General features: G+C 38.9%; 1 protein-coding gene across 2 annotated transcripts in view; it reads left to right on the top strand.

Annotated features, from left to right (window-relative positions):
* RAB38 (RAB38, member RAS oncogene family) overlaps positions 1-26,972 on the top strand; it is a 78,852-nt gene extending 51,880 nt beyond the window's left edge. The window contains exons 3-4 of one of the 2 annotated variants that reach the window (XM_055146558.1): positions 5,033-5,118; positions 26,032-26,146. In XM_055146558.1, coding sequence (XP_055002533.1) covers positions 5,033-5,118; positions 26,032-26,041 — 96 coding nt within the window. In that variant the 3' untranslated portion in view covers positions 26,042-26,146. Of the gene's footprint in view, positions 1-5,032; positions 5,119-26,031 lie in introns of both variants that reach the window. The other variant, XM_004619038.2, reaches the window with a different exon arrangement.
* The last annotated feature ends 389 nt before the right edge of the window (positions 26,973-27,361 follow it).

The following is a 27,361-nucleotide window of genomic DNA, read 5'->3' as shown; positions in this document are numbered from 1 at the left end:
TAAATATTAAATTAATTAAAATTAATATTAAATTATTAATAATTGAGTGCTCAAGGACCAGGCAATTTAAATTGGCTTTTTATTTTTATTTTTTTATTTTTTAGAAGTTTTTTAAAAAAATTTTTTATCAATGAATCACCGTGGGGATACAGATACAGGTTTACATATTCTTGTGCTTGTGTTTTAGTCATATACAGCTTGAGTATCTATCCCTCCACCAGTACCTGTTCTCCACTGATGACTCCATCATCCCCTCACCCCCCCACCTCATTCCCCTCCCCACCCAGCCTTTTTGGCAGAGCATTCCCCTCTTTTCCCTCTCTCCCTTTGGGCGTTGTGGTTAGTAATGGAGGTCTTGGGTGGCCAATGTGTTTGATCTATAGTCTGTTCCCTGCACCCCTCCTGAATAGGTCCTCCCACCACATTTTTGCTTGGTATTCCCTTCTCTATCTGAGCTGCTCTCTCCCCCAGCATGTGAGGCTGGTCTCCAAGCCATGGAGCAAATCTGGTACTTATTTCTGTTATTCTTGGGTGTTAGGCCTCCATTCTGTTGTTTTATATTCTGCAGATTATTGCAATTCTTCTATGTCTATCTCTCTCTTTCTGACTCATTTCACTTAGCATGATACTTTCCATGTTGATCCACTTATATGCAAAGTTCATGCCTTCATCTTTTCTGACAGCTGCATAGTAATCCATTGGGTAGATGTACCAAAGTTTCTTTAGCCAGTCATCTGTTCTTGGGCATTCGGGATTTTTCCAGATTTTGGCTATCATAAATAGTGCTGCGATGAACATACATGTGCAGATGTCATTTTGGCTATATCTTTTTGACTCTCGGGAGTATATTCCCAGAAGTGGTATTGCTGGGTCAAATGGGAGCTCGATTTCTAATTTTTTGAGGAGCGACCATATTGTTTTCCAGAAGGGAATTCACCAGTTGGCATTCCCACCAGCAGTGTAGGAGGGTCCCTTTCTCCCCACATCCTCTCCAACAGCGGTTGCTTTTGTTCTTTTGGGTGTGTGCCAGTCTCTGTGGTGTGAGGTGGTATCTCATGGTTGTTTTGATCTGCATCTCCCTGATGATTAGTGATGATGAGCATTTTTTTCATGTGCCTTTTGGCCATTTGCATTTCTTCCTTGAGAAAGTTTCTGTTCATTTCTTCGCCCCATTTTCTGATGGGGCTGGATATTTTCTTCTTGTAGAGTTCAACCAGTGCCTTATATACCCTTGATATCAACCCCTTCTCTGATGGGTATTGGGTGAATATCCTTTCCAATTCTGTAGATTGCCTTTGTATTCGGGTCACTGTGTCTTTTGTGGTGCAGAAGCTTCTAGTTTAATATAGTCCCATTTGTTTATTTCTGTTTCTACTTGATTGCCTAGTTCTGTGTCATCTTTGAAGATACCTTTGGCTTCAATATTGTGGAGGGTTTTACCGACCTTGTCTTCAATGTACCTTATGGATTGTAGGTACTGTTGAGGTCTTTAATCCATTTTGATCTGACTTTTGTGCATGGTGTCAGGTCGAGGTCTAAACCCATTCTTTTACATGTGGTTATCCAGTTATGCCAGCACCATTTGTTAAAGAGGCTTTCCTTGCTCCACTTCACATTTCTTGCTCCCTTATCAAAGATTAGGTGTTCATACAATTGGGGTGGTGTGTAAGAATATTCCACCCTGTTCCATTGGTCTGTGGCTCTGTTTTTGTTCCAGTACCATGCTGTTTTAATTGTTACTGCTTTGTACTAGAGTTTAAGCTTGGCGAGGGTGATGCTTCCCATCGTCTTTTTCCCAAGGATTGCTTTAGCTATTCGTGGGCGTTTTTTGTTCCATATGAATTTCAGGATTGCTTGGTCTATTTATTTGAAGAATTTCATGGGTATCCTTATGGGGATCACATTGCATCTGTATAGTGCTTTAGGGAGTATTGCCATTTTGACAATGTTAAGTCTTCCTATCCATGAGCAGGGAATATTTTTCCATTTCCTCGTGCATTCTTTTACTTCATGGAGTAGGGTTTTGTAGTTTTCCTTAACCTCTTTGGTTAGGCTAATTCCGAGGTACTTGATTTTCTGGGGCACAATTGTGAATGGCATTGTTTTATTTTTTTGTCATTTTCCTCTATCTCACTGTTTGCGTATAGGAAGGCCATGAATTTTTGGGTATCCATTTTATAGTCTGCAACTTTACTTTGCAAGTCTACTGTTTCTAGGAGTTTCTTAATGGAGTTTTTAGGATTCTCTAGGTATAGAATCACATCATCTGTGAATAGTGAGAGCTTGATTTCTTCCTTTCCTATCTGGATGCCCTTAATGTCTTTTTCCTGCCTAATTGCTATCACACGTACTTTCAGTACTATGTTGAACAGAAATGGTGAGAGTGGGCATCCTTGTCTTGTCCCTGATCTTAGAGGAAAGGCCCTTAGTTTTTCTACATTGAGGATAATGCTTGCCACGAGCTTGTGATAGATAGCTTTGACTATCTTGAGGAAAGTTCCTCCAAAACCCATTTTGGTGAGAGTTTTCATCATAAATGGATGTTGGATCTTGTCAAATGCTTTCTCTGCGTCTATTGAAATGATCATATGGTTTTTTATTTTTACTTTTGTTGATGTGATGGCTAGCTCAGAGTTTTTGTAGAAAAAGAAATGAACAGATTTCCTGGGTCTGAATATTGACTGGAAGATGGTGATGAATATTGATATCTATTTTTTATTTCGTTTTAGTGTTAATTTTATAAAATTATAAATTTTCTATTTTTATTTCATTTTAGTGTATAATTAGACTAACTGCAGTTTCCTTTAAAATTAGAGACATAGAGTATGTGACTTATAGAGCTATATTGCTTGTGGACAGAGAGCAAACATTTTTTGGGGTGTCACACCTGGCATTGCACAGGGGTACTTCTGGCTCTGCACTCAGGAATTACTCCTGGCAGTGCTGGGGGACCATATGGGATCCTGGGAATGGAATTCAGGTCAGCCACGTGCAAGACAAACACCTACCTGCTGTGCTATCACTCCAGCCCCCAGATAGCAAACGTTGTGTGCAGGAGACCCAGGTTAGACCCATCGCATTACCTGCTCCTTGAACACTGTTGGGTGTGAGCACCAACTGGGCATGCATGCCCTAGATAAATAAAGTTATAGTTATTTTTTCCTCATACTATAATAAGCTAACATACAGCAGAATTTAGGTAGTTTATCCAAAGTTAAACAATAAATGAGTATTAAATAAACTCAGGTTTTATTTCATTAGACTTTATTCTTCTTATGCTAACTTTCTATTTTAAAAGGTATGCAAGGCTGGAGAGATTGTATACAGAGGCACAGGTCTCGCGTACAGCTAACCCGGGTTTGGTCCCCAGCACCCATGTGGTTCCCAGCCAGGAATGATCCTGAGTGCATGGACAGGTGTATTGCCTGAGTAATTCCAGGAGCGACCCACCACCCCTGCTAAAATAAAATTATAAAAATAAATTTAAAAAATTAAGAAATAATAGACAAAGACTATTTTCTATCAGAATCCTCTGGGAAGGGTTGCTTCCTTTGCTTGGAGCGTTATTGCTAAGATATGCTTGCCTTCTCCCTTCTCGTGTCGCTTTGTAGTTTTTATTATTGATTTTGTTGATTCCTTGTTTCCTGGTCCTTTACCTTCTTTGATGTGTCTCGTTTGCCATCTTTGAAGCACCTTAAGATTTGTGGGCAACAGTTTTGCTCTCCCGCAGCCTTCTGTTTCATCTTAGTCTGTTTCACTGCTAGTGAGCTATTGATTTCTTGGGAAAGCCTGCTGGGATTGGCGGGAAATCAATATCTCATCAGACATAAATGAAAAGCTGCAGCGGCAGCACCTCTGCAGCCAGTGGACCGACCTGACATGCAGGGCCTTGGGAAAGGCCACGACACTCTGGTCCGATCAGACCACTGCGGGGGTAATGTGGGCAAGTCCATCAGAGAAAAATCAGGAGTTGTAAATCCATTTCCTAGCACTAAATTAACTGGAGTCATCTTTTGAAACCAATTTTGCATACTAAAGGATGCTCCAGGGCAAGGAAGTTCTCTTTTGGCAAGTTTTGTAATTTCCATGACTTGGAGTTTCCTAGTTTAGGCAGTCTTTGTGAACCATTATGCAAGTCATTCACTGTATCACTGTATGACAGTCATACCGTTGTCATCAATTTACTCGAACTGACACCAGTAACGTCTCTATTACACTCAGCCCTGAGATTTTAGCAGCCTCTCCTTACTCATCTTTCCCAATGATTGGAGGCTCTTTCAGGGTCAGGGGACTGAGACCTACCGTTACTATTTTTGGCACATTGAATATGCCATGGGTAGCTTGCCAGGCTCTGCCTGTGTGGGCAGAATACTCTCGGTAGTTTGCCGAACTCTCTGAGAGGTGTGTATATATATATAGTCATTAAACTTTCCAATTCCATAGGGTTTACCAAACAGAAGATGCCAGCCATGAGTATCTGGAAATTACCCATACATTTTTTGTTGTTTATTTTGATAATTTTATCAAAAATTATTTTAAAAAGTGGGCTGGAGCAATAGCATGTGGCCAACCCAGATTCAATTCTTCCATCCCTCTCAAAGAGCCCTGCAAGCTACCAAGAGTATCTCACCTGCAGGGCAGAGCCTGGCAAGCTACCCATGGTGTATTCGATATGCCAAAAACAGTAACAAGAAGTCTCACAATGGAGACATTACTAGTGCCCGCTCAAGCAAATCAGTGAGCAATGGGATGACAGTGTTACAGTGACAGTGATTTTGATCATTTTAGTTTTGAGGTCATATTCAGTAGTACTAGTCCTAGTTCTGTGCCAAAGATTGCCTCGGCTGTGTATGAGAGACTGTAATCTCGTTCTCTCTCTCTCTCTCTTTATCTCTCTCCCCCTCTCTTTCTCTCTCTATGATATATATGCATATATATGCATGTGTATATAAACACATATGTATGTATACACACATATACATATTGTATATATACATATACATAATGATATATACATATATATCACTACAAGCTACTCTTTTGTCCTGGAAGAGAGCAACACAGAACAACCAGACCCCATGCCAGGCTGTCTTCAATGGAGCAACTTGGAGGGGGCGGGTAAGTTCCCCCCCTGCCCCAGCAGAGCCCTGGGAGCTAAAAGCCTCCAGAACCCTACTGCTGCCATGCTCACGGCAACTTTGATATTTTTATTCAAAATGATATATATAGCATTTGTATTGGAGAATTTCTAACATTTCTTATTTTTAATATGTTCTTTTCAAACCCACCACAGAAATTTTCACTCTTTTATAGGCATGTGGTGGTGGAGGTGGGGGTGGTTAAGAAACACCATCCTGTATTGAGAAATTTTCACATTATGTTCCCCTAGTGGAATAATTTATAATCTGTCCACCCGCTTTATTTCCTTTTTTAAAGTGAGTTTTCAGACCTGCTGAAGTATACTGGGCAGACTGAACAGAGATAGTGTAAATCTTGGCTAGATAGAGGCTACACAACGGATACAGCACTTGCCTTGCATGAGGCTGATCTGGCTTCAATTCCTGGCATCCCATATGGTCCCCCAAGCACCACCAGGAGTAATTCCTGAATGCAGAGCCAGGAGTTACCCCTGAATATCACTGGGTGTGGCCCCCAAACAAAACAAAACAAAACTCTTGCCTAGATGACATTATATTTTAAAAAGAATAAAAATTAATTAACATTAATTTATGAGCTGGATGAAACTGATTTTATATTGAGCATTAATCTTTGATTATAGTTTCTTTTTTGGTTTTGGTAGGGACTGGCGAGAGGAAGTGGGAGTTAGTCTTTGTTTCTTTCTTTACTTTGTTTTGTAGTGCCAGGGATTAAATTTAAGGCCTCACACATGTGAGCTAATACTGAGCTATGTCCTTGACCTCTCATGCTCCATTTTTTGGCATATGAAAGTAAAATTAAAACGGCACTGAAGCTAGGGTCATGCCCACCTATATTTAACTGATGCCCTAAAAATAGTGCCAGTTTTCTCTTGCTTAGGGCTGCTCTGAGCTTTCAGTCTGACTCCTGCAGGACTAGAAAGAATCCGCTTGGTCTGCTGTGACAATCTCATAAAAGAGAACCGAATTCAAGAATGACTTTCATATATTCAGAGGTTTTGTCTATATGCAAAGGTCACACTCCCCAGGGGGGTGGTTTCTTGGGGACTTAAACTCTTGCCTTCCTTACAGATTTCCAGGAAGAACAATTATTCTGGAAGACCTTTAACAATTGGGCCCACCCTCCCCTTCCTTGAAAGAGGAGGAAGAATTAATTTGGTGTCCCACTTATTAGACTTATTTTTTATATTTTATGACTAAATAAGGCGTTACTCTATTGGCACAGGGAGCCAGGGAAAGGTTTGGATTCCTATACATAATTAGAATTTTGTTTGAAAGGAAGAGGAGATAATGAATTCTGGGTCAAGGAATGAATCAAAACCTCCAAGAAAGATAAATCTTCTGAAATTCAAGAAAAAAGTGAAAGTTTCTAGTGAAAAAACTTATATGTGAGTCCCCATTCCTCACCCATGATTGATTTTTGAAGCTTTGGAGAGAAATTTAGCCCCACTTTGTGGAGTTTAGAGACCATTCCTGGCTCTGTGCTAGAAGTCACACCTGGTAGTGGCTGAAGCACCATTTGGAATTTCAAGCGTTTGAACTGGGGTCGACTGCATTCAAACCACCTCTATTATCTCTCCAGCCCTACGCTAATAAGTCTTAATATTAGTATGTTTATTAACTGCATAATATATTGTATAGCTTTCACATTTTTCATGTTTATATTTTTGTAGGACTGGAGTGATGCACAGTGGGTAGGGCATTTGCCTTGCATGTGGCCGACCTGGGTTCGATTCCTCCGTCCCTCTCTGAGAGTCCAGCAAGCTACCAAGAGTATCCTGCCCACATGGCAGAACTTGGCAAGCTCCCTGTGGTGTGTTCGATATGCCAAAAACAGTAACAGCAAGTCTCACAATGGAGATGTTACTGGTGCCCACAAGAGCAAATTGATGAACAATGGGACGACAGTGCTACAGTGCAGTGCTATATTTTTGCAAATGTAGTTTGTATGGCTGAATGCTATTTTATCATAAGGATGCACAATAATGCTCCTTGTATTTAACCCTGTTTCTTATTGTATACTTAGTATTCACTATTTAAAATTACAATGAATAACATATCTACATTGGTAATTATATTTAAAATTCTCCCTCTTTTGTTTTTTGTCTACGTGGGTAGATAATACTCGAGTGACCAGAGCTTACTCCTGGTTCTGTGCTCAGGGTGCACTCATGGCAGTGCTGGGGAACTATATGTAGTACTGGAGATTGAAATTGAGTCACACATGTTCTTGGCAAATTCACTGCATTGTCTCTTCCTCCATCATGGGTTAATTTGTTAATTTTATTCCTGGTAGAATTACTTGTTCAAAAGAAATTGTCATTTTTATAGTTCTTATCAGATTTTCATACATATTAAAAAATCTATGATATAATTAATACTGATCACCAATGAACATAGTATTTATGTTTTGATATTTTATAATTCTGCTTCAAATTCAACAAGTTTATTGTATATTCCTTTTTTTTTACTTCATTTGAATTTCTAAAAATAAAGGTAGTTCTAGTTAGTGGCTTCTATTCCATGCCTTAGAAATTAGATAAGTACTTGTTCTTAGACCATGTTTGAACCAAGAAAATTTTTACATTTTACTTTAGAACTAACTCAGAGACACCTTGTCCACAGGAGGTAGTGAGGGGTGTTATACAAAAGATAAGAAGTGGAAGGCATTCTCCTGATTGCATAAACTGAAATCCTTATTACAGAAGCAAATTAGTTGTGTAATGTCCACCTTCTCTGTGTATGCTGGTAACCTCATGTGTTATTCCTCAAGAACATGTTTGTCTATCCTTGATAGTACTTTTCTTCTGAGTAAGCTCTGCGTATCTCTTCTCTGTATGTAGAACTTTCTCCAGGCTTGTCTTTAGATTATATTTGAGTTTTTTGAATCAGTCAGAATGAATTCAGAGCACCCTGGATCTGTTGTGAGTTCACTTCCCTTTTCCTTTTATCTTTAGTGCATGTTATTTTTAAACGCTTTTCTGAGAAGTTCCTGTAATCAAACTGGTTTCCCTTAGATCTCTTTTCTCTTTCTTCCTCATTGTATTCCAGAGTTCAGCTTATAGAATAAGAATAATAGTTTCTGTTTTATATCATTATTTTTATCTAGGCTCAATCTTCTGTATCAACTTGTGGGGAAATAAATTTTTTCACTTATCATTATATCATTCTATCTTTCAGTTTATGAAATATTTATAGATGTGTTTTTTTACTTTCTTTATTCTGGGGTTCAGGAATAAAATCAAAGTATTAGAACTCCCAAAATTATTCATGGGTTTCAAAATCACTTCTTTATTTGTTCTGTATCTGTGAATATGAGTATTAATACAATATAGGATCCTTATGGAAAACTTATAAAATAGCTGAATTTATAAAATAGAAGACAAAAATTGTGTGCAATAATCAAACTATAGGTAATTTCACTGTTCCACAAAAAGTACTTAATGCTTATTGCTGAATAATAATTAATTATTTTGTTGGTTGTTACATGATATATTTTTTAAGATAGTAATTTCAAGTTATTTTATCTTTTTTTTATTTCTACTTTTGCAGCAATGGGGATGTGGGTCACACCTGGAAGAGCTCAGGACTTACTTGGCTCCATACTCAGGGATCACTCCTAGGTGTGCCATGCAAGGCAAGAGTGCTATCCCTGTATTCTTTCCAACCCTTGTTGTATAATTTTTATTTCCTGTTGCAGTTTTGAAGAATAAATGAAGGTATAGTGTTAGTCCACATTAAACAAATAGAAAAATTAAAAATATATGTTAAGTGCTGGCCCAGGAATGCTGCAAGATTAAGAATTACTGGTATCTAACATCTGTACTTATATGTTGATTGCAGCACTGTTCACAATAGCCAAAATCTGGAAACAACCCAAGTGCCCTAGAACAGATGACTGGATAAAGAAACTTTGGTATATCTACACAATGGAATACTATGCATCTGTTAGGAGAGATTAAGTCATGAAATTTGCTTATAAATGGATAGTCATGGAGAGTATCATGCTAAGTGAAATGAGTCAGAAAGAGAGGGACAGACATAGAAGAACAGCACTCATTTGTGGAGTATAAAATAACATCACATGAGGCTGACACCCAAGGACAGTAGATATAAGGGCCGGGGGGATTGCCCTGTAGCTGGAAGACTGATTTATGAGCGGAGGAGAGAAGGCAGATGGAATAGAGAAGGAATCACTAAGAAAATAATGGCTGGAGGAATCAGTCAGGATGGGAAATGCGTGCTGAAAGTAGATAACGGACCAAACATGATGACCTCTCAGTGTCTGTGTTGCAAGCCATCATGCCCCAAAGTAGAGAGAGTATAGGAATATTGTCTGCTTTAGAGGCAGAGGGAGGATGGGAAAGGGGAGGTATACCAGGGATATTGGTGGCGGGGAATGTGCACTGGTGGAGGGATGTGTGTTTGATCATTGTGGGATTGTAACCCATACATGAAAACTTATAACTATCTCGCAGTGACTCAATAAAATTAAAAAAAAAGAATTACTGGTATCTAACTTTGGAAGTTGGGAGTAAAATATTAAGAATTTGGTTTAACCAGAATACTGGTAGATAGCTAGAACCAGAGATTTCAAATTCTAAAAGACAAATTTGCTTAGTTTTATCAACACATTTACTCTTATACCTAGACTTAGTTCTATATGTTTTCTCCTATGTTAATGATAGAACATTAGTTTGTTGATGTAGCAGAGTTTGATTTATGCTTTTGGGAAAACAAGGCTTTTAAACTCTACTTAAGTATTAGCTGAGTTCTGGATAGAGTGCTACAAAGAAAAGTTAAGGTAAGCTAAAGATTCAAAAAGAACCTTTATTTGTTTGTTTGTAGTTTTGGGGTCACACCTGGAGTTGCTCAGGAACTACTCCTAGATTTGTGCTCAGAGATTACTCTTTGTAGGCTCAGGGATGATATGGGGATATGGCATTCCAAAGGCCAAACCCACGTTGGCCACATGCATGGCATATAGTATCACTCCCACCCCTCAAAAAGAAAATTTGCTACTAAATTTGGCCATATTGTTTGGTAAACATTGTTAGGAGAAGATGATATTAAGATAAATGTGTATAATATATGGTGATAAAATGTGTTACCAAGTTTTACTTTTGCCTTAAATATATTTATAATCTTCATTATGCTATAAGTTAGATGCTATTAGCATTATCTTATACGTGAGACCTCAGAAAATTGAGTGTTTTGGTTAAGCTATACTCACTATTAAGTTATTGATGCTAATTGGTATTATTTTTTGAAGAACGATATAAAGAATTATGACCTTTAGAAATTGTTTATTGTTGTAACACTGCAATTATAAGCATGTTGCAGGTATGCATCATTAAAAAATCAACATATTCTTGGGCCAGAGTGATAGTACAGTGCATAGGGTATTTGCCTTGCATGCAGCTGACCCAGGGTTGAGTCCCAGCATCCCATATGGTACCCCAAGCCAGGGGTAATTTCTGAGTGCAGAGCCAGGAGTAACCCCTGATCACCGTTGGGTGTGATCCAAGAAGTAAAAGAAAAAAATCAGCATAAACTATACCGCTGTTTCTCAACATTTTTTAGATCAGGGCCCCTTCCTCACTTAATTTCCCTCCTGTTGCCTCCTGTCCTGTTGATTGACTCCTAACATCAGGATTCACCCTGGTGGTGTTCAGGAGAACAATATGTGGTGCCAGGCATGGAACCTAGAATGGCCTCATGTCAAACAGGCACCTTGACCACCATACTGTCTCTCTAGCCCCTGGAAGAATGATTTTTGGAGCAACAACAGCAAAAATGCTCTTCAAAGTGGGAAACAAGGCTCAGATTGGGGGAATCCACCCAGTCAAAGCTCATTGTGGTAGTAGGAGTTCCCTAAAGGAAAGGGAGTAGTGTTCAGGAAGCGACAAAAGTGGTAATGTACAGCACTGCACTGCACTGTAGCAGTGTCGTCCCGTTGTTCATCAATTTGCTCCAGCGGACACCAGTAATGTCTCCATTGTGAGACTCGTTTGTTACTGTTTTTGGCATATAGAATACACCATGGGGAGCTTGCCAGGCTCTGCCAAATCTCAGGGTACTGTGTCCTTATTGCATCCAATGGTTGATTAACAAAATATTGGCACATTGTTGATCTGTTCATCACCCCTTGTGGCAAAACTGTCCACTTATATCTTTTAGTAGGATGTTTGTTATTTAAAGAAGGCACAGTAAAAGCAAATTTCTCTCTATCCTCTTCCCTTAAGGAGATGTTATAGAAACAATCTTTTAAATCAATTTTAATAATATTCCACTTCTTTGGAATTATGGACAAATTAGGCAGGCCCGGCTGTAAAGGGTACATTGATTTCATCAGACATTGACTTTTCTTAAATCAGTTAACAGTCTCCCTTTACCAGTCTTTTTCTTAATAACAAATACAGGTGAGTTCCGAGGACTAGAGGTAGTAATGATATGTCCCAAATCAAGCTGCTCTGTAACCTATTCATGCAAAGTTTTTCTTTTGCAAGGACCACTGCTTGACCCAAACAGGCTAAACCTCTTTCCAGACTATTTGGAGACTGTTTTTCCAGCAGCAAATTTTTTGGAAAATGTGACCAATACCCGTTTGCTATGGGTCCTAGAAGCATTAAGTTCTGTAGAGATAGAATATACAGTTTGACAACATCATGTCTAATTAAACCTTGATTTTCAATTATCTAGGAGCACTACAATAGGAGTCCAGATACTAAAACAATTCTGCAGATATAATTTAGAGTTCTTAAGATTGCTAATCATTCTCATTTAGCATGACTAAGTTGTACTCTGTAGTACTCTTTCAAAAGCATTACATTAGTCCTATATATATCTTCAAAAGGTATAGACAAAAACAATGAATGCACTGTGCTTATTCCCATTTGAAGTGTGAACTAAAATAAGAGAGGTAGAAGTAGTCTTATTACTTATGTGCTCAGTAAACAAATGGTGAATCTTAGAGAAAGAATTAAAAACCCCTGTTCTCTGTCAAGCTTCTTACAGTGGTGTTTTACTTTGCAGGCCATCTGCACTAATTAAATTTCACAGTACTGAGGAATTTAGTGCCCTAACTTCAGAGCGTCTGATACACTTGGTGTTTTGTTTGAGGTTGATATTTTTGAAAAGATTAGTAGAAAATAAACTTTTTGTCATTACTAATTAGGCAGATATAAAGGTTTTTCTGCTAGAAAATCCTTGTTCTTTGGCACTGGAGGTCAGAGATTAAATAATTTGTCACCAGACAGATGTTCTGAAGAGCAAAATCATAGGTATGTATACCCAAGACCCCTTCTAGTGAGATTTATATGGTTCCTATAGAAAGATAAGAAATAGCATAGCAAGGCTGGAGTGATAGCACAGCAGGTAGGGCATTTGCCTTGCACTCAGCCGACCCGATATCAATTCCCAGCATCCCATATGGTCCCCCGAGCACCTCCAGGAGTAATTCCTGTGCATTGCTGGGTGTAACCCAAAAAGAAAAAGAAAAAAAGAAAAAAAAAGAAATAGCATAGCTTACAAATCACTAAATGATATTGCCAAAAGTTTACAATGAAAATGAAATGAAGTAGTTTTAAATGCATTTTTTATTCCATGGATGTTTCTAAAACCTGGTTTCACATTTTATATAAGTATAGAATCTAAATAACACCCACAATTGACATATCTAAGATGAATCAAATACATATCTCTAAGGAGGAAACTGGTAGCATTTTTTTAATTCTCCAAATGATTTGACTGTGCAGTCAGGATTGAAAATTACTGGGTTAGAAATGAAGCTATGGAAACACACACACACACACACACACACACACACACATATTTCCCAGGGCCTCAACTGTAGACTCCTAACCTTATAATCCTGGAAAACCATGAGTTGTCATGTTGTTTCCCTTTTGGTTTATATATCTTGGCAAAACTGAGGTAGCAAAACAGTTTGGTTCAAGTTATGTTTCAAAAACACTCTGCCTTGCTTTATGTGGCAAGAATATGGTAAACATTGTAGTTATTGTATACTATTCCCTGGGCTGACATCTGATCTACTACTCTACAGTCCAGTCCAGTTAGACTTCCTCAGTCTGTTTTATTATCATCAAAGTGAAAGAGTAATTGTGCATTATTATGCTTTTCTGACAGCTAAAGTATTGTATTTAGTTCATTATACAAGGTATACAGACAACATTGATACAATATATATTCTCTTTCCCAATGTTATGTTTCACATGTTCAAAGTATTATTATGTGAAAGTAAATTCACAATCACCTGTTATGTGACTCTCTTAATTCCTTTGATACAGTGAGGGAATTGAGGCAAATAATTTAAGTGATTTTACCAAGGTCATGCATACAACCAAGAAAGCTCTTAACAAAAGAGTAAAGAGCTTAGCTGCGGTCCTATATGCTATATGTTCCACACTGTACTTGTTCTACATAAATCTTAATTTTTTTTCTCTTCCATAAGTTAGAAGAAAAGCACATTCATGAATTAGAAAAATATAGTTTACACATGAAACAGAGGCTCTCTATATTAGATTTGCCAACATATATTCAAGACCTCCACTCACACATTAATGAGTTGAGTAGGGTTTTCTTTGATTAATATACATTGACAAAACTACTAATGAGAAGAGTGAAATGGCAGTAATTTAAAAAATTTTTTTTTATTGAATCACCATGAGAAATGTTACAAAGCTTTCAGGTTTAAGTCTCAGTCATAAAATGATCAAACACCTACTCCTTCACCAGTGCACATGTTCCACCACCAAGAACCGCAGAATAACTCCCATTGCATCCCCTCCCACCTGTGTGGCTGATGATTTTCCCTTTACTCTCTCGTTACTTTGATTGCATTCAATATTTCAACAGAAAACTCACTATTATTATTTGGAATTTCCCCCCAACAATCAGACCTGCCGAAAAGGCATCATTTGATAATTTGTTTTCCATTGCTGACAATGAAGTGCTTATGAGGTCTGTCGCGGCCATGCAGTTTTGGATTTCTGGTATTTTAGTAATTAAGTCCAGAGAAATGTCTGCCAGAAGTCACATCACTGCAAACTCGTACCTCTGTCTCGTGGGCTCTAAAAGATGGCAGTCGCCACACTGCCGCAACCTAAAGGCAAGGCCGAGAGAGAAAAACCTTTCCCTTCCAGGGGCGGCATGGGGCCATAGCTTAGTTCACAGTCTAGTAGCATTTCTGCAAGAAGCTGCTGGGTTCCAAAAGTAGTTAGTGGGCCTCCGGGATCATGGGCATTCAGGAACAGAGGAGCCGTTCATGTGGGGCCGCTCAAGGTCTTGTCTGGGTGGAAAGTGGTGCTGGTACCGCCCCCCCCCCCAACCTGAGATCTCATCACTGCAAGCTTGTACCTCTGTTTAGTGGACTCTAAAAGATGGCGGTCACCACGTTGCCGACACAGTAAATTATTTTTAAATAATGAAAATTATTTATTTAATTATTTAATCCAGAAACAGAAGTCTGACAGGATGGTTTTAGTCAAAGATAAGGTGATGCTAGTGATAATTTTTGTGGATTTTAACACAACAGGTAATGGTTAGTTGACATTAGAACCTGAAAATGTGTAATGTCAACTAATGTCAAATGCAGGGCTTTTGACAAATGGAGCCATCAATGCCAACACTTATGCTATGGAGTATAAGTGTTTGCTTTCAGATCTCATATTGGAAGAGAGTAGCAATTCACAGTGATGGAGCCACCATCATTTATCTTATCATATCATTTGCATGCCCACCAAGTACAAAGCATAAAAAGACAAAGGTGATGCAATAAATTCCATCCTAACTGTGCCTACACTACTAAGATCTGTGTAAATAAGAATTGTTAAGGCTTGAAGTGTCATTTGGAGCCTGGAATGCTATAGCCTTGGATGCGACATTTTCCAGGTAGACTCATTGCTAGGTAGAATCATTTTGAAGGTGAAGTATCAACACATATAATATAAATCCAATACATGGCAGAACTATACACACCCTTAGTGCGTTAACTTTAAAAGTTAATCTTTAATATAAGATGAACTCAGGATTGGGCTTGATGTATAGGGAACATGTTAACAAGTAACTGTACATCTAGTGTCGTTATCCAGAAATGCCACTTGAATGCCATTATTACTTTTTCCATTTTTCCATGCAGTATGACTTTATGTAATGATGTCAAAATATATCAGCAACTTTGAATATGTACAACAATGAAGGATAAGCCATTACATTTCAGATTAAATAATAAGTCCCTATAATAAAATAATCTGATATTGGGGGAGCCTCCTGATAGTGCAGTGAATAGGATGCTTGCCTTACAGCTGACTTACGTGGGTTCAAACCAAGCATCTCACATGAACCCCTAAACACTACCAGGAGTTAATTACTGAGTGCAGAGTCGAAAGTAATTTCTGAGCATTGTGGGGTGTGACCCAAAACATTAATAATTAGTAATAATTAATATTAGTAATAATAATAATGACTTGATGTGAAGTTTTTTTATATTTACATTGAAATAAGAAAAATCCAGTTCTACTAATTGCGGTGAAATGGTCATATTTGATTATACTGAAGTTTTCCATTTGGTATTCTCACATATATTTTGTTCTCTCAGTAGTATAACTTAAAATTTTATGTTAATTGAATAAATGCTATATTTAATATTTAAATATTTTCTCCAGATTTTCTTCAAATTACTATTTATTTCATGCTTACTTCTAATTTAATATTTTTCTTTAAGTAGCTATGTTCACCTGTGTTTTTAGGCAATGCGACAGTGATAAACATTTCTAAATATTAATGACTTAAAACAGCAAAGCTAAACCCTGGCTCAACTCTATTCAGCTCCCATCCCAGAAAACTGAGAAAACTCAGTGGCATTGGGGGTCCCTATTTTTACTCGTCATCATTGTTTTGGAAGGAGGATCCACCCTTCTTTCCCTTCCACAGACACACGTTTCTTCACCTCTTCATAACTCACTGTCAACATACAAAGACATTCTAACTGTAGGCACCTAACCACATAGCAACACACAAGAAACAACTCCAGACAATAAAGGTCACAATGGTAAAGCAATGCAGATCCTATCACATGCTAGGACACAATACATACCTGCACAAAGGTAAGAGCATAGAAATCATACCAGCTCTTTTTTCAGACCATGATGCAATAAAAGTAAAAGTAAAAGTTAACCACAAACACAAATGGAGAAACAACTCAAGCTCCTGGAAATTAAATAGCTTACTACTCAAAATATAAACCAGTGGGTCAGAGAGGATCTTAAAAGATTGATGGAAATAAACAAGAATGAGGACATTGCCTACAAGAGCTTATGGGATGCAGCAAAGCATGTTAGGAAAGTTTATTGCTATGCGAGCATTTATCAGGATGGAATAAAGTTCACACATTAAGTAACTTGGCTGCATAACTTAAAAAACTGGAAAATGACAAACAAAAGGAACCTAAAGTAGGAAGGAGGAAAGAAATAATATAATATAGAGCAGAAATCAATGAGTTGGGTCCCTCCCCCCATCTTCCCCACCACCACCAATTATCTAAAAAAGTCAGTGAAACCCAGACCTGGTTCTTAGAAAAAATAAAGAAGATCAATAAAATGCTGGGAAGATTTACACACACAGAATGAAGGGGGGTGGAGAGGGAGAGCTAATAAGATGAGTCATAAATGAAAGAGGGGGATCACAACAGACTCTACAGAAATCATCAGAGATTACTTTGAGAATCTTTATTACATGAGAGAACTTAGTAAGAAATGAAAAACTTCATGGACTACAACATCCCATATCTGAACCAAGAATATTTGAACAGACCTGCCGCTATTGAGGAAATTAAAATAATCAAAAGTCTTTCCAGAAACAAAAGCCCAGGGCCATATGGATCCATTAGTGACTCTTAAATCTTTCCAGAGGTCTTACTGACAATTCTTTTCAGGCTCTTCCAAGAAATTGAAGAAACAAAAGAGCCCCAGTTTCTATGAAGCAAACATCACACTGATACCAAAAGCAGATGGAAGAAGTACAAAAAAGTGAATTACAGGCCAGTATCCTTGATGAAAACAAATGCAAAGATTATCAACAAAATACTAGCAAATAGAGCCCAATTCATCGAAAGATCATACACCATGACTAAATAAGATTCATCCTGGGAATGCAAGGATGGTGTAACAAATACAAGTCATTCAACATAACATACCATATTAATAAAAGTAAAAAGCACACGATCATATCTGTAGATTAAGAAAAAGCATTTGACAAGATCCAATACTAATTCATGATAAAAACTTTCAACAAGATGGGAATTGAAGGAACATCCCTCAATATAGTTAAGTCTATTTACCACAAGCACACAGCTTGAGAAAAACTAAAAGCTTGTGTCTATAAGATTAGGCACAAGACAAGGTTGCCCTCTCTTGCTATTTATATTCAATATGGTACTGGAAATACTTGCCAGAGCAATTATGCAGGAAAAAATATTAATAGCATACAGATAGGAATGGGAGAAGTCAACCACTCATTGTTTGCAGATGACATGATACTATGTTTATTACATCGTAAAGATTCCTCGGAAAATCTCCTAGAAACATGGTTTATACTAAAGTAGCAGACCATAAGAATAATATGCAAGGCGGCTCGGGGCTTCTCCTGAAGCCCCTGCCTGGCACCTTTCCGCCGCCGCCGTCGGATCCTGACCAATCTCCATCCTGCAGGTAAACAGGCAATCCCTTGGAGAGCCTGCCTCAGCGCGGAGAAGCCCCCCTCCCCGCCCCCTGCCCGCCGCGGCTCGGGGCTTCTCCTGAAGCCCCTGCCTGGCACCTTTCCGCCGCCGCCGTCCGATCCTGACCAATCCCCACTCTGCTGCTTAGGGGCGTGTCCTCATCTCAGGGGGCGTGGCCTAAAAAGTGGGCGTGGCCTCTTTCCGGAGCGGCCAACGCTAACGCGGCCACAGTTATTTTTCTTTTTACCATTCCATGCCTTCTCCTTTGGCCACAATTGATAGAATTCATTCTATCTGTGTCTTAGTGGGCGTGGTCTAAAGTGGGCGTGGCCTCCTCTCAGAGCGGCCAACGCTAACGCGGCCGCAGTTATTCTTTGCTACCTCAGCTCAATCCGTACTGTGTATTCCTTTGAAAACTCACTTTTGCGATCTCAAACATTTACGCAAAATAGCTATTAGCTTAGGCTGACAGTATAAAAGCTATCAATGAATAAGGGAAGTTTAGCACAATCGGAGCCCCTTCTTCCCACAAAAAGGAAGAGGAATAAATAACTACAAGGTTCCAACTCTGCACTTCTGTGACAATATGAAGAAACAGCGAAAATCCCCTCCACGAAGAGAGGGAGAAGAAAAGATACTAGAAACCTCAAAAGAGTCTCCCAACATCTACGACCTCTCAGATAAACAATTCAGAGAGGAAATATGGAGGAGAGTCGACCTACTCCAAGCAACTATGGAACAGACATCCAATAAATTAAGGGAGGAGATGAATTAAGCGCTGGAACGGTCTACCAAGAAAATACAGGAAGAAATGAGAGCAGAAATGAGAGCAGAAATTTCAAACCTTCGAACGGAAGTCTCACAAATAAAGGAATCGGTAGATGAAATAAAAATCTCACTAGATGCCCTCAACAGCAGAATGACTACAGCCAAAGACAGAATCAGCGAGCTTGAGGATGAGCTGCAGAAAGCTTACAGACAGCAACAAATCATGGCCAAAGACCTCAAAATGGCTATAGAGCGAATCAGAGCCCTGGGGGATGACTTCAAGAGGAACAACATAAGAATCATTGGAGTACCAGAACCACAGGGAAGTAACCCCAATGAAAAAAACATAGTCAAAGACATCATCACTAAGAAATTCCCAGAGCTGGAGAAGGCAGGCGTCCAGATACAAGAAGTCCGAAGAGTGCCAGCAAAAAGAGACCCAAATAAAAAGACTCCAAGGCATATCATAGTCAGAATGGCGGATGCTGTAGATAGAGACACAATTCTACAAGTAGCAAGGTCAAAGAGGGAAATCACATACAAAGGAGCACCCCTCAGATTTACGGCCGATCTGTCAGAAGAAACCCTCCGAGCCCGAAGACAATGGTGGGACATAGTGAAAAAACTCAACGAAATGAATGCCTCACCAAGAATACTTTATCCAGCTAAACTCTCACTCAAACTCGAAGGAACCATACACTATTTCTCGGATAAACAACAGCTCAGGAACTTCATAGACTCAAAACCAATCTTGAAAGAAGGTCTAAAGGGGCTACTGTAAGACAAGGAGGAGCCCCATAAGAACAACAAATCCCACAGAAAGATGACACAAAACCACATCACAATAATCTCTCTCAATGTCAATGGCCTAAATGCACCTATCAAAAGACACAGAGTGGCTAAATGGATCCGGAAATTAAACCCAACATTCTGTTGCCTGCAAGAAACACACCTGAACAAACAGAGTAAACATAGACTCAAAGTCAAAGGATGGAAAACAATCCTCCAAGCAAACAACCCCCTTAAAAAAGCTGGAGTGGCCATCCTGGTATCCGACAACATAGATTTCAGGATGAAAAAGATCAAAAGGGACAGCGAAGGTCATTTTCTGTTTATCAAGGGATATGTACAACAGGAAGAAATCACACTCTTAAACGTATATGCTCCTAACGAACGACCGGCTAAATATTTAAAACGACTCCTAACAGACTTCAAAGAGGACATCACTAACAGCACAATTGTAGTCGGAGACTTCAATATGGCCTTATCACCTCTAGATAGATCCACAAGAACAAAACTCAACAAGGAAACACTGACGCTGAATGAAGAAATTGAAGAGAGAGGCCTAATAGACCTATACAGGGCCTTACACCCCAAAAAGAAAGAATACACATTCTTTTCCAGTGCACATGGAACATTTTCAAAAATAGACCATGTACTGGGCCCCAGAACATACCTCAATAGAATCGGAAAAATAGAAATTGTATCAACCATCTTTTCAGACCACGATGCGCTGAAGATAGAAGCTAACCACCCACAAATACGGAAAATCAAATCAAACACCTGGAAATTAAACAATTCCATGTTGAACAATGAGTGGGTCAAGAAGGAAATCAAGGAAGAAATCAAAAGATACTTAGAAACAAATGAGAATGAAGACACGAGCTACCAAAACCTATGGGATGCAGCTAAAGCCGTGTTAAGGGGAAAATTTATAGCTCTTCAAGCATTCCTCAGGAAGGAAGAAAGGATCCACATAGATAGCTTGACTTCACGACTCAAGACCCTAAAAAAGGACCAGAGAAAGGACCCCAAACCAGACCGAAGGAAAGAAATAATAAAAATTAGAGCAGAAATTAATGACATCGAAACCAAAAAAACAATCCGAAAGATCAATGAAACAAAGAGTTGGTTCTTTGAGAAAATAAATAAGATTGATAAACCGCTAGCAAGTCTCACAAAGAAAGAAAGAGAGAAAACTCTAATAAATCGAATCAGAAATGAAAAGGGGGACATCATAACAGAAACCAGTGAGATTCAAAAGATCATTAGAGACTACTTTGAAAGCCTTTACGCCACAAAAAAGGAGAACCTAAAAGAAATGGATGGATTCCTTGATTCCTATAATCTCCCAACACTGAAGAAAGAAGACCTGGAATACCTGAATAGACCCATCAATGTTAAGGAAATTGAAACGGTAATCAAAAACCTCCCCAAAAACAAAAGCCCAGGCCCAGATGGTTTCACTGGCGAATTCTTCCAAACATTTAAAGAAGACCTATTGCCTGTTTTCCTCAAACTTTTCCAGGAAATTGAAAAAACAGGAACTCTCCCAAACAGTTTCTATGAAGCACATATCTCCCTAATACCAAAAGCAAACAAAGACACCACTAAGAAAGAAAATTACAGACCAATTTCCCTGATGAACACCGATGCGAAGATCCTCAACAAAATACTAGCAAATAGGATCCAACAACTCATCAAAAAGATCATACATCACGACCAAGTGGGATTCATCCCAGGGATGCAAGGATGGTTTAACATTTGGAAATCAATCAACATAATCCAGCATATCAACAAAAGTAAAGATAAAAACCATATGATCATATCAATAGATGCAGAGAAAGCATTTGACAAGATCCAACATCCTTTCATGATGAAAACCCTCGCCAAAATGGGGTTTGGAGGAACTTTCCTCAAGATAGTCGAAGCCATCTATCACAAGCCTACGGCAAGCATTATCCTCAACGGGGAAAAACTCTAAGGGCCTTTCCTCTGAGATCAGGCACAAGACAAGGATGCCCACTCTCACCACTCCTCTTCAATATAGTACTGGAAGTACTTGCGATAGCTATTAGACAAGAAAAAGAGATTAAGGGCATCCAGATAGGAAGGGAAGAAATCAAACTCTCATTATTTGCAGACGACATGATACTATATCTAGAGAAGCCTAAAACCTCTACTAAGAAACTCTTAGAAACAATAGACTTATACAGTAAAGTTGCAGGCTACAAAATCAATACCCAAAAATCCATGGCCTTCATATATGCAAACAATGAGGCAGAGGAAAGGGACATGAAAAAAGCAATCCCATTCACAATCGTGCCCCAGAAAATCAGGTACCTCGGAATCAGCTTAACCAAGGAAGTAAAAGACCTTTACAAAGAAAACTACATAACGCTACTCCATGAAATCAAAGAGGACATGAGGAAATGGAAACATATACCCTGCTCGTGGATAGGGAGAATCAATGTTGTCAAAATGGCAATACTCCCTAAAGCATTATACAGATTCAATGCGATCCCTATAAGTATACCCATGACATTCTTCAAAGAAATGGATCAAGCAATCCTAAAATTCATATGGAATAACAAACGTCCAAGGATAGCTAAAACAATTCTTGGGAAAAAGATAATGGGAGGCATCACCATCCCCAACCTCAAACTTTACTACAAAGCAGTAACAATTAAAACGGCATGGTACTGGAACAAAGGCAGAGCCGTAGACCAATGGAACAGGGTGGAATATCCCTACACACAACCCCAAATGTATGACCATCTAATCTTTGATAAGGGAGCAAGAGATGTGAAGTGGAGCAAGGAAAGCCTCTTTAACAAATGGTGCTGGCACAACTGGACAACCACATGCAAAAAAATGGGATTAGACCTTGACCTGACACCATGCACAAAAGTCAGATCAAAATGGATTAAAGACCTCAACATTAGACCACAAACCATAAGGTACATTGAAGACAAGGTCGGCGAAACCCTCCACGATATTGAAGATAAAGGTATCTTCAAACGTGACACGGAACTAAGCAATCTAGTAAAAACAGAGATCAACAAATGGGACTACATTAAACTAAAAAGCTTCTGCACCGCAAGAGATACAGTGACCAGAATCCAAAGACTATCCACAGAATGGGAAAGGATATTTACACAATACCCATCAGATAAGGGGTTGATATCAATGGTATATAAAGCACTGGTTGAACTCTACAAGAAGAAAACATCCAACCCCATCAAAAAATGGGGCGAAGAAATGAACAGAAACTTTACCAAGGAAGAAATACGAATGGCCAAAAGGCACATGAAAAAGTGCTCTGCATCACTAATCATCAGAGAGATGCAGATCAAAACAACTTTGAGATACCACCTCACACCACAGAGACTAGCACACATCCAAAAGAACAAAAGCAACCGCTGTTGGAGAGGATGTGGGGAGAAAGGGACCCTTCTTCACTGCTGGTGGGAATGCCGACTGGTTCAGCCCTTCTGGAAAACAATTTGGACGACTCTCAAAAAATTAGATATTGAATTCCCATTTGACCCAGCAATACCACTGCTGGGAATATATCCCAGAGAGGCAAAAAAGTACAATCGAAACAACATCTGCACATGTATGTTCATCGCAGCACTGTTTACAATAGCCAGAATCTGGAAAAAACCCGAATGCCCCAGAACGGATGACTGGTTGAGGAAACTTTGGTACATCTATACAATGGAATACTATGCAGCTGTTAGAAAAAAGGAGGTCAAGAATTTTGTAGTCAAGTGGATGGGCATGAAAAGTTTCATGCTGAGTGAAATGAGTCAAAAAGAGAGAGACAGACATAGAAAGATTGCACTCATCTATGGTACATAGAATAACAGAGTGGGAGACTAACACCCAAGAACTGTAGAAATAAGTACCAGGAGGTTGACTCCATGGCTTCGAGGCTGGCCTCACGTTCCGGGGAAAGGTCAACTCAGAGAAGCGATCACCAACTACATTGTAGTCGAAGGCCATGTGGGGGAAGGGAGTTGCGGGCTGAATGAGGGCTAGAGACTGAGCACAGCGGCCACTCAACACCTTTATTGCAAACCACAACAGCTAATTAGAGAGAGAAAACAGAAGGGAATGCCTTGCCACAGTGGCAGGTGGGGTGGCAGGGAGATGGGATTGGGGAGGGTGGGAGGGACACTGGGTTTACGGGTGGTGGAGAATGGGCACTGGTGAAGGGATGGGTTCCAAACTTTGTATGAGGGAAGTATAAGCACAAAAGTGTATAAATCTGTAACTGTACCCTCACGGTGATTCTCTAATTAAAAATAAAAAAAAAGAATAATATGCAAAAGCCCATAGCTTTTTATATACAAATACTAAAATAGAAGAAAGGGATATTTTAAAAATATCTCGTTTACAATTATGCCTCAGAAAATCAAGTACCTCAAAATAAACTTAAGATGTGAAATACTTATACAAAGAAAATTTCAAAATACTACTTCAAGAAATAAAAGAGTACACAAGAAAATGAAAACACACACTGTGAAGCTTCTGCACTTTAAAGGAAATTATGACCAGAATACAATGACATCCACAAAATTGGGTAAAATTATATACCCAACATTCATCAAATAAGGGATTGCTATCCAAGATTTATAAAGCACTGGTAGAACTTTACAAGAATAAAAAGAATGCAACGGAAAAATGGGGAGAAGATACGAACAGAAACTTTTTCGAAGAACAAATACAAAAGGCACATGACAAAGTCCTCTACATCAATAATTATCAAAATAATGAAATATCATTTCATACCAGAGAGACTGGCACATATCAAGAAGAACAACCAGTGCTTTTGTGGCTACAGAGAGAACGGGACTCTCTTTCACTCCTGGAATTGGAATGGAATTGGTCCAGACTTTCTGGAAAACAATATGGACATTCCTCAAAAAAAAAAAAAAGAAAAGAAAGGAAAAGAAATTAGGCTTCCATATGACTCAGCAACACCAATTCTGATAATATACTCTAGTGGCCCAAAAACACACGGAAGAAAAGCCATCTGCAGCCCTGTGCCCTGTGTTCATTACAGCATTCTTCACAACAGCCAGGATCTGGAGACAACCGAAGTGAACAAGAAAAGAGGAGCAGATAAAGAAACTGTGGTACATCTACACAATGGAACACTACACAGCTGTCAGGAAAAATGAAGTCATGAGATTTGTTTATACATGGATGGACATGTAAAGTATTGTGCTTTGTGAAAAAAGTCAGAAGAAGAAGGGCAGAGTGATTTGCCTCATCTGCGGGCTATGAAAAAAACATAATATGTGAATTACACCTAAACATAATATGTGAATGACACCCAAAGAACAGTAGAAACAAGAGCCAAGAGGACTGCCCTTGGTAGGAAGCTTGCCACAAGGGGAGAGGGAGGGCAGTTAGGACAGAGAAGGACCACTATGACCACGATAGTTGGAAATGATCACTCTGGACAAGACTGAGTGCTGAAATGAGAGAAAGTTATACTCATGGTACCCTTTCAGTAACAATATTGAAAACCATAGTGCCTAAAAAGAAAAGAAATGATAAAGAAGGAGAGAGAGGGAGGATAAAAGTGTTTGCCATAGAGGTGGGCTGAGGGAATGGGGTGGGAGGTCTGGTGGGAGGAAATCTAGGGACATTAGTGCTGTGAAATGTACACTGGTGGGACAATTCCACAGGCATTGGAATCTGGTATGGTGAAATTCAGTCATGAATAACTTTGTAACTATATCTTACAGTGATTCAACAAATTTCAAAAAATAACAGCATGGTTGTTTGCCTGAAAGCTAGTTCAGAAGTGAAGGTCCTTTCTCTGTTGCAGCCAACTTCCAGCACCTCACATGTTCCCCTAGCTATTGCTAGGAGTTTGGAGGGGCCAAAATCCTCACTCCAACCCCACCTCCAAACATCCATCAAGTTAATATTTCTCCTTCATAACATTTAGATTAACAGCTGTACTTTGTTCTGGGCCCTCATTACTAGAGGACCAACACAATTTTCATCTTGTGAACACAAGTTTACAGAGGTAAGGAAAAATATGTGATGCATTGAGCTTTCACTCTGACTGCTTCCATATGAAGTGAGCTGCCTTTCTTCTCATTTCATTGTTCAGTGAAAGTTCAGAAGGAAGAGAGATATAAATTTTTATGAAACCATTAAGAACCTCTGCAAGATATTTCTTATTGTTTCTTAACAAGCTCATAAAAGTAGTATGTGAAAGAGTGCTATAAGTTGCATTGGTCATATTTCTTCTACAATGTTATCTTGTAGCAAACTAAAATAATGTAAAAATAAAAATGTTCCTCTTTAGCTCAAACTGAACCCACCGAAGGAGCCTATCAATCACTAGTTCTCTTAAGTGACAGAAAAAAACAAATATTCTTATGTCTACAGGAACTAAAATATAAAATTCATTCAAGGAGTGAGAGGAATGGATAGAATGGATAGAGTATAGAGAGGAATAATTAAATAAACTACCAAAATCTACTGCTTTTTCATCAATATAGGTCTCTGCTCCAAAATTAATTTAGAATAGTGACTAAATAAAGCTGTTTATTTTTTCCACAGGAGAATATAAATATCGATGAAGCCTCCAGATGCCTGGTGAAACATATACTTGCAAACGAGTGTGATCTAGTGGAGTCCATTGAGCGAGATGTTGTGAAGCCCCATCTCACCGCACCCAAGGTCGTCAGCTGTTCTGGCTGTGCTAAATCCTAGTGGACTCCTCTGCTCGAAGGGGTTAGAAATATTCCCACCATCTCATGAATTGTGCCTCAGTTTGTATCACGTTGGGTAAATGCCAGGGTGGGAATACACACATCACAAACCAAAAAGTCTCTCCCTGTATCTATCCTACAAGAGAAAGAAATATAAAATGTTCTTACAGTCTCCTCAGCACCAACAGTGTTTACAACCTCTAAATATTTAGTCTGTTACCAAACTCTGTTCTGCAGCTGAGCAAAATTCTGCAGGCCCAGAGTCTGTCCTGTTATTTCTTTCTTTCCATCAGTTTAGGTCTCAGATCACAACGAGAAAGATGGAAGAACAGATGTTCTGTCAAGCAAAGCTTTGTGTTTTGCTTTACTTCTGGTGTCTTTGCCAGATTTCAAAACCTTCTCTGCTGCTCTGACAGCCCTGTTAAGAAGAAATAGTATTTTCCTTAGAAATGGCCTCTACTCTCACAGCACTAAGAGTCATCTCATTGACAACTTCAGAATCATGTCAATAGTCTTCCTGAACTTGTGTAGCTGTTACTGTCCCTTATCATGCCCTGGATGTTGGTCTAACTGAACATGAATAAAAAAAGAAACTGCCCCAGTATATGTGCTGTCTTAGCTTTCTCAGACTCAAGCTGTGGGGCTCCTTCTTACATGCAATACATATATATGTGAATACATATGTATGTTCATATATATATATGTGTGTGTCTATTCAAAAGTGAAAAATAAAACATTAAAAGATACTATTTTCCTGTTACTCGATATATTGAAAGTTGCATAATATTGGAAAATTTTTACCATGTTATCCATCTATGGATCTCAAGACCTATTTCTGAAATTTTGTTTAAGAAAATATGCACTTTTATTGGGATTGGGAGCCCCCATGAGGGGACATAGGTTCACTCTGGTAATCCCCTACCTCCCAGGCCGTGGAATGATAGGGCCTGAGGTTTTTCTGAAGAGGAAGAAGTCTGTCATCTAAAAGGGAACACAGTGAAGGTTGCACTAAATCTACATTGCTACTACTGTCCACAGATCTGCAAGTAGAGAAATTAGTGACTGTAAAGCCAGTGAAAATTTATTAATATTATCAAGAGTAAAAAAAGTGCTGCTGTTAAGATGAAGCAGGAAGTCGTGTGTCTGAAAAATATTAAATTCACTAGAGACCCTCTTGA

Source organism: Sorex araneus, chromosome 1 (assembly GCF_027595985.1).
Source record: "Sorex araneus isolate mSorAra2 chromosome 1, mSorAra2.pri, whole genome shotgun sequence".
In the NCBI taxonomy this organism is placed as follows: Eukaryota; Metazoa; Chordata; class Mammalia; order Eulipotyphla; family Soricidae; genus Sorex; species Sorex araneus.
The sequence above is the reverse complement of the archived record's forward strand: the minus strand, read 5'-3'. Positions and strand labels throughout refer to the sequence as shown.